Source organism: Monodelphis domestica, chromosome 4 (genome assembly GCF_027887165.1).
Source record: "Monodelphis domestica isolate mMonDom1 chromosome 4, mMonDom1.pri, whole genome shotgun sequence".
Classification (NCBI taxonomy): domain Eukaryota; kingdom Metazoa; phylum Chordata; class Mammalia; order Didelphimorphia; family Didelphidae; genus Monodelphis; species Monodelphis domestica.
The window spans coordinates 434,963,521-434,972,183 of record NC_077230.1 but is presented as its reverse complement, the minus strand read 5'-3'; the positions used below and the strand labels follow the sequence as shown (position 1 = coordinate 434,972,183).

Below are 8,663 nucleotides of genomic sequence, written 5' to 3'. Positions count from 1 at the left end.
CAGTACTCCAGATACTACAGCTGTATGGGGCCTAAGCAGAAAAATGTATAATGAGATGATTGTTTTCCTTTTCTATGCCTCTCAAAATTCTCTTTAGAAATATTATCTCTGTCTATCACCTAACTACCTTAGGAGACTGGTGCTCCCATTTTCCTTATTTTGCCATTGAGGATATTGAGACATTAAGTGATGTGCCCAGCTGTTAAGTGTCTGAACTCACTTCTTACTGATTCCAGATCCCCATCCAATGTACCTTCTTGCTTACACTGAGAACCTTTAGAAGGCTTACAAGAAAACATGCCCACTAATCCACTACTCAATACTGTATATTGGTTCCAAGGTAGAAGAGTGTTAAGGGCTAGGCAATCAGGGTTAAGTGACTTGGCCAGGGTCACCCAGCTGGGAAGTGTCTGAGGCTAGATTTGAACCCATCTCTAGACCTGATTCTTAATACACTGAGCCACCAAGTTGTCCACCTCCCCACTAATCCACTATTAACAGAGCTGCTAAGTGGTCCAAATATTCTTCAAAGCAAATTAGAATGCTACTAAATCATATAATAAATATGCATGTGTGTATAGATATAATATAGTCTAATCAAATTATTAAAAGTTTATGTGTGTATACAAATTTTGCCCAAAAATTAGAGCAAAAAAAGAGGGCAGAATTCTCAGAATTATTTAAAGCTCCTCTTTTAAAAACATGTCTGTGTCTAGAAAGGAAACAATATTAGGCTGAGAATGGTGGAAAAAATGATGGCATGTGAACTTGATAGAAAATACTGTATGAAATGATATAATGGCCGGAACCAAGGAAATTTGGATAGACTTATGTGAAGTGATGGAGAAGGTCCTCCAGTCTATCTCTCCTGAACTGAACATCCACCATATGCTTTTTAAACATGGTGTGCAATGGCACGAAGAGAGAAGATTATTCACTAATGTTGATTGATGGGTCTCAGGATTATTTATTCTTTCTCATGTGTGCTCAGTCCATTTCCTTCTTTCAAGTCCAAATCACATCTTCAGGAATGGCCTTTAAGGCTTTGAGATGAGAGAGCAGGGACAGAATGTAAGCGTGACTCAGTTTACTGTCTCTCATACACAGAGCCAATTGGAACCATAAGAAGAGGAGCAACTGGAAGGAGGCCCCATGAGGCCCAGCATCCAGGAGAGGGGAAGAGCCTCAGACAGCCTTGTTGCCTAATCCTGAGGGCTCACCACTTGCCCTTGCTTGGCTGTAAAACACAAAGTCTCTACTAAGGAGCAGAAAAAGCTTCTCAGCTGCTCCCACTCTTGACTGAGCCCTCATTACTCTGACCTAATTGCTGCCTGGGATGGACTCAAGGGGCCAAAGTTCCCCAAACACCTGGAGACATCTCTGACTCTAATTGTCTGATATCACTTCTCTGGTAGGTGACAAGATAATGGCGGCTCTGGAGGGAGATGAGGTCAGACATCCAGTACCTATAACTACAGCCCCAACTGGCCCCTGCATTCTCCATTGGATGAAACACAGAAATCTTCAGTGGCACAGCAGACAGCCAGGTGAATGTTAGTTGATAGATCTTGGGATCAAAACCCCCCTTTCCCCTTCCCCAATCCCTACCAAGACTGATAGTCCCCCACCCCTTCCCCTGCACCTGCTGGGACTCCAGAATTAATCAAGTAGTTCCACTTCCTCAGGCACTGCTTCTTCCCTGCTATGACCTGACAAATCCATGGTGGATGGACGTTCTGGACTTATACTATCTATACCATACTAGACAAGCCTGGGAACCAAACCCCCAACCCCAAAGCCAACCACAAGTACCCCAACTTTGCCCAATAGAGACAATCCAGGTTACCTAATCCCAGAACAGCACCCTATAAAAGATTCCCCCCTTCTCCATCCCAGATGGAGACCGTGGCCCTCTACAGGCTGCTGGCTCCCCCCTTGCTCTTCCGTCCTTCCCCTCCCACTCCATGGCCATTGGCCTTCCACCCCCCTCCTTTCCTCCAATAAAGCCTTGCTCCATTACTCAAGTTCTGTCTCATTAGTCTTGGGATGGACTCCAGGTAAGCCACTAGTGTCTGTTTCAGACTTACATCCTAGGGCTGGGGAGGGAGCCGTAGCCAGCCTTGCTGTGTGCCAAGAAAGGAGTAGACACCTCCTAGCAAGGGAGCCCAATGGGAGGGAGAATTTTGTCCTGTTTCTGGAGGATTTTCTCAGCCTCTGTGCTGAGATTGTGGCTTTGCCATTTGGGTCATGGTTGAAATTGTGTGATCTCCAGTGGTAGTAAGTCAAAGTTGATGAGACTTCACCATGACTAGGGCAGCCTGATCTGATGTTTCTTTATTGAGGCAGTAATTAGTCTGCTGGAGTAGGGAAGCACCACTGCCCTGGGTCCAAATCCCTCATGGCAGCTTTGGAGCCAGAACTGAGAAATAAAGGATTGTCTGGTAAATGGATTTGGCACTAGGTGAATGACTAGATGACAGAGCACTGGGAACAGGTCAGTGTCTTGTCCTCCTCTGCTGTATCACAGGCTCTGAGCTAAGCAAAGGAGGGAGATGGGGTTTCCCTTGTTGGGCCACACTGTGCCCAGGTACAGGCAGAGATGGAGCTGGTGAAATGACTGGAGAACAACCCTCTTGAAGGTGAGCTGGAAAACCTGGGGAAGCACATACTGAAGAAGAGAAGACTTGGGGGCACTTCTGCTGGTAATGGAAGGGTGTGGAGGGGACAAATAAGAACTGTGGCATTTCAATAGCCCTTCACCCAAAGCAATTTACCTGCAGGATCTCATCAATGTTCAGAGACACAAGAGGCAAGAACTAACTGTAATGCTGTTCCCTTCTTATACATAAAGCCAAGGAAGTTGTGAGGTGGGTTACCGCCCTCCCCTGGACACCCCCAAACCCCAGAAGTATCCCAGGTCAGAGAGCACATAAGGAATCCCTTTTCCTTACCCCCCTGTAGTGCCAAAAGAAGATGAATTTGAACAACAGAAACCTATAAGGAAGGGCTTCTAAGAGAGACATTCCCTTGGCCTCTCCCTTAGCATTTTGATAAGCTTCACCTTCAGTTTGCTTCTAATAAGCTCCTATTTGCACCCCAGATATCCAAGCATCCCCTGAACTCCCCAGTTTACCCCCTTTTGTCTTTGAGGCACAACACATCACCCCATAAACACATCTCTGGTCATGTAGCCCCTCTTGTCAAAGCAAATTCATGTAGTGTTGGACTTAGTCATTCTTTGAATGTTGGGCAGAACTCACGGGTGAGTTCATGTGGCCTGGGGACCCTTTTCTCACAGAGTTCTTCCATAGTTTGTTCAATTTCTTTCCCTGTGATGCAGTTACTTTAGTATTCCATTTCCTCTTTCATTAATCTGGTGACTTTATATGTTTGTAATTATTCACCCATTTCACTTGGGTTGTCAGATTTCTTAGCATATAGTTGGGCAGGAGATACTAGGTGGTCTCTAAGGACACTTCAGTCTCTAAATTCTATCAGAGAAATGGCCAATAATAGCATAGCCTTACCTTCAGTACACTGTACATATGGATGAGTTAGGGATTGTGTGCTGGAGGAAAGTTCTCTGAGGCTTAGGTCCTGATGCGAATCCCCATTATCAGCAGCCTTAGAGAGTCATTAACATGTTAGTCACTCATATATCCCCATGGAAACCCAGGACCTGCTATCAGGTCTGAATTTGAGAGGTGCCCAGGAAAAAGGATGCCCTGAAAATAACCGTCCCCCTGTCTTTCTCAAGAGAAGGTGCCCCTTGATAACCTGACAGAGATGAACTTAGCCCCCTAAATGTGTCCCTGACATGGAGCTAAGGCAGACCCCTGGACTCCTGGGTCCTGAGCTCAGCTCCATCAGGAAGTGCATCCTAGTATGACCAAGACCAGTGCTTTGATGTCCTGTCCAATCACTCCAATGGGTTGTCAGCTAAGCTTTGACTAAAAAGAGAAGGGAGAGGAGGCTGCCTGCCTCACAGAAAGTTTCTCTTGGAGGGAAGACCCTGCCTCCCTTTCTTACTCCAAACACAGGGTCTGTTTGAGCACAAACCTGACTCCACTTGCCTTTCCCTGGCCCGGAACAGTAGCCCCTCTCTGAGGCTTCTTTCCTTCTCTTGTGTGTCCTTTGCCTTCTGCTCCCATATTCTGACTTGTGGGATGGTTCCTGGAGCACCCGAGTCACCCACAATGAGCCCTGCCTGTCAGCATGTCTCCTGAAGGCAGGAGTTGCTGCTGACCATTCTGCATCGCAGGACCCTGGAACATGCCTCCAATTCTTTAGCCGATTTCCAGAAGTGCTGTAGAGACCAGTCCCAACTGCCTGTGCAGATGAGAACGGCTGACCTCGTCTTGGACCATCTATGTGTACGGTTAGGTTGGGCGAGGGGGGAGTCTGTGCCTTACTTTGGTTCTTTACATGAATGAATGCAAGTGTGGGTGTTGGAGCATCAGTGTGGGAGAGGACATGTGTGACTAGGGCCTGTACATGCGTGTGAGGGCAGCTGTGTGTGCTTTGTAATAGTGGGAGAGACAGAGGGGCTGCTTGAAAGATGCTAGGACCAGAAATCCAGCTACTGTTGGGGACTGATTACTGGGTAGCAACTTCCTCCTTCCTCCACCAAGGCTAGACAACTGTAATGGAGTCCTGACCTGACCAGAAGGTGAGACAACCCCTCCCAGCTTTCTTCTTCTGATTTTGAAATCCTCCCTCCTATTACACCACTTTGAGGCAGTTCTTCTATAATCCAAAATAGCTAATTCATGTTTTGAAAAGGAGAGAGAGGGGTGGGGGAAAGGAGGTTAGAGGGACCAAATAGACCCTGTCAACTCTTCTCTATGGCTACTTTTTGATGGTGGGATCAAAACTGTCTTTCAAGGAAAATATAGTTCCCCTTGGGGAAATGGTCATCCAGGGTGATCTTCAGTAATAGGGCAAAAACACTTTCCTTCAGCACAGCCAGGCAAAAAAAGGCATCAGAAGAGAAAACCTTCCTTCCCCCCCCCCTCTCCCCCCCCCCCCAGCTCTTCCCAGAGTCTTAGGTAAGAGAATCACCAGAAATTCTCTCTCTGGCCAGCAGTTTCTCGTTTGGATCTTCCATGGAATTCCCTTCCCCTGCCGGCTGGATGTTCCATTGCCCTTCCAGATGCATTTTCTTCAATCTTTGCAGGCCTCCCTTGTTCTTGGCAAGCTCCTTGTTTAGAGCTTGAGATCATTTGGATGGAAGGGGAAGGATCTGTTTTCCTCCAGAAGGCAGGAGCCTGGGAAGACTTTCTTTACTCAAATGGGCATAAGGGACTGCTAGTATCCCTTGAGAGGAGGCACCTGGAAGGCAGAGCAAACTAAGCCGTTTGGCCCCTGATTCATTGATTCCTCTGAGTGTCTGCCCTCTGTCTAGCCCCTCATTGCCTCGCAGGCTCACCAGAACTAAGCATTTGTTGGCCCCCCCAAATGTCTCCGGTGTAGGAAGATAAACAAGAGGGATGGCTGAGCTCAGGGCTTCTGACATGGGCTAGTGTATAGAGGAAAGACATGGCCATTCTGATGCTCACCTCTTCCCACAGGTGAGGGGTATCCTGAGCCTCAATTCCATGGAGTGGGAGACTGAGTTTTTCTACATGCTCCAAGGAAGGCTATGGTGTGTGTGTGTGTGTGTGTGTGTGTGTGTGTGTGTGTGTGTGTGAGAGAGAGAGAGAGAGAGAGAGAGAGAGAAAGAGAGTGTGAGAATGTGTGTGTGAGTGTGTGAGTGTATATATATGTGTATGTGAGTGTGTGTGTGTGTGTCTGTGTCTGTGTATCTGTGTTCCAGAATACCTTCTTCCGGCCAGTCTATGAGCTCCTTAGGCAGGACTCCATAGTATTGCCTGATGTAAGATGTTGGTCACCATTTATCTTCTGGTTCCTCGGTCTGTGAATTTAGCTTTTAGTGAATTATAGCAGGTCTTTTCTTTGACTGCCCTGAAGGCATTTTCCATCAGGGGGTTCCCAGGGACAAACACCAGAAAATGCCTTCTCTTGGTGACAGAAAGTCCAGCCCCTCCTAAGCACAGTCTTCTTTCATTCAGATTTGACTCTCCAAGTGGCATCCATAAGTGCCAGCCTTGTGTCTTCTGGGATGTGGGAAAACCAGTTATGTGCATTGGAAGGATGGCCAGAGGCCACCTCATAACCATGGCTAGCATTTATGTCTGTGTATGAAGCACTAGGTGGAGTGTTTTGTACTTTGTGTATCAGAGGATCCTGATAACAGTCCTGGGAGGTAGAAGTTATTTTTATCTCCATTTTACAGATGAGAGAACTGAGTCAAAGAGTGGACACATGACTTGGCCAGATTACAAAACTAGTCACTCAGTCTGGATTAGAATTCAGATAGTTCTTCCTCTGGGCCCAGCCCTCTTTCTACTATTCTACTTCAGAAAGCAGGAAGCCCCTTGGCCCTGGGACAGCCTATTTCTCTGACTTTAACCCAACCCAATGCTTCTGATCTTCCGATTTAGTCAAAATCAACAAAAACGTAGCCTTTGGGGGGGGGGGGAGCTGCCTGAAGTAATGGTGAGTCAAGGAGGGCCTGGAATTTGTGCTTTTTCTGATCTTCTTTTACTTCTGCGAGAGGAAATGAATGGTTGATTAAAGAGAGTTATGGGTTTGAGGCAGGCTCAGTGTCCTGTCTTTACAAAGCTCCATTCAGATGTTTTTTAGCCAGTTTCCCCAAAAGACCATTGGGAAGCACAGACCTATGTGCAGTTACTAAATTGGAAGGACAAGAACTTTTCTACATTTAAATCAGATACTGTCCTGCTCTCACTGCCCTCTCTTAGTAAGCACTAAAGACAAGGAAAGGGTTCCATTTTGTCCTAGACATGCTCCTCTTGCTTTTTCAAAAGGTCTCCCAGATTCCCAGATTGCTTTTCTCTTTTCATAAAAAATGAACCAGTGTGCGAGCCAATATCTTACGTTCAAAGCTTTGACTCAGAATTCTGTTCAACACCGTAGAGTCCTGTATCCCCCCATAAAACTTCCCCAAAGGTTCCAGTTATACATCATGTGCAAATAGGAGTCAGTGTGGCACGTGGAATATCTGGAAAGTCCATGGATGAAGCTGGGCAGAGAACGAAGGAACATGTCTATGCATATGTAACTGTGGGGTTGGAAAGAAGGGTTTGCCCATGTGTGTGTATCAGGGGGTATATATAGTCTCCTAAAAGATTCTGAAGGCACATTTGGCCACCAGCTGCCAGTACATCATAAACACCAATCATGACTCACATGTAGATTATGAGCCTTCATTGTGTTTACTATGAGAGATTTTTTATTGTTCTTTCCTCTCTTCCTCATTTTATCTCTATACGTGCCCCCAAAACACTCCAAGATCATGTCTCTCTATGACATAGTCCTAGGAATCATCTTCTTTTCTCAGATTGGAGTTGGGGTCCTGGGAAACTCCTTACTCCTCTGCTTTTATGTCTTTACTTTGTTTAGCAGCCACAGGTCAAGGCTATTGGACCCCATTCTGGTCCAACTAACACTGACTAACACCATAGTGCTCCTCTCTCAGGGATACCCACTAGTAAATTTCTATTTGGGGAGCGTTTACTCCCTGGGAAGCTTAGGCTGTAAAATGGTATTTTACTTCCAAAGGATGAGCCGGGGCCTTGCCGTCTGCACCACATGCCTCCTGAGTATCGTTCAGGCTGTCACTATTAGTCCCAGCAGCTCCAGGTTGGCCAAACACAAAGTCAGAGTTCTGAAGCTCATCAGCCCCTCATGTCTCCTCTGCTGGATATTCAACATGATCATAGAAGTAAACGTGCCCTTTCACATAACAGGATCAAAGAGGATCAACAGCAGCCACACAGGGGGATTTGAAGTCCTTTATTGCTACTGGGAAAAGGTGCTAAAGGGGAAGATCATCCTGCCCTTCCTGCGAGACATCCTTTGTGTTGGAGGCATGGTCTGGGCCAGCAGCTACATAATAGTTTTGCTGTACAGACATCAACGGAAAATCCAGCACATTCACCGCACAAGCCGCTCCCAGAAGACTTCTCCAGAGATCAGGGCCACCCAAACCATCCTGCTGCTGCTGAGCATCTTTGTTTCTGCTTATTGCATCAGCTGTGGCTTCACACTATACAAAGTATACGGGACTCATTCTGGTGACTGGTTGGTGGTAGTGTCTACTTTCACTGCCTTGTGTTTCCCAACCATCAGCCCCTTTTTGCTGATTCATAGGGACACTCAGATCTTTAGGTCCTGCTGTGCTTCCTGGCAGAAGCCAAGTCTCCATTCTTAGAACAGCTATTGGGATGTCCAAGTCAATTCATCTCTGGATCAAATTCCTTAGTAAAGATTTCTGGGAAAGGACCCATAACATAGTGAATCCAAGTGGACCTGGATCTGTGGGTGTGGGAATTGTCAGCCTTTCCCAATGTTAAGTATAGGACAGGTTTGAAGGAGGACATGGGATGCTCCCATTAGCTTATGGTTTGAATTTTAAAGCTCTTTGTGCAAACTCTTGCCAACCTCACTCTAAACTCTTTCCAGCAATAATTGACTATTATTCTCCCCTAGCACTTTACATTCCTCTCAAATCATAATTATCTTGGTTTCTCCCACACACTTTATTCATGATCTCTGCTTTTGCACCGACTTTCCCCTAT

At 46.3% G+C, this 8,663-nt stretch overlaps 1 protein-coding gene across 1 annotated transcript; it reads left to right on the top strand.

The window, feature by feature from the left end:
* Positions 1-7,378: 7,378 nt before the first annotated feature.
* Positions 7,379-8,296, top strand: monDomV1R1230 (vomeronasal 1 receptor monDomV1R1230). The gene is given in 1 exon segment (NM_001166812.1): positions 7,379-8,296. A coding segment is annotated over 1 exon segment (918 nt).
* Positions 8,297-8,663: the final 367 nt, after the last annotated feature.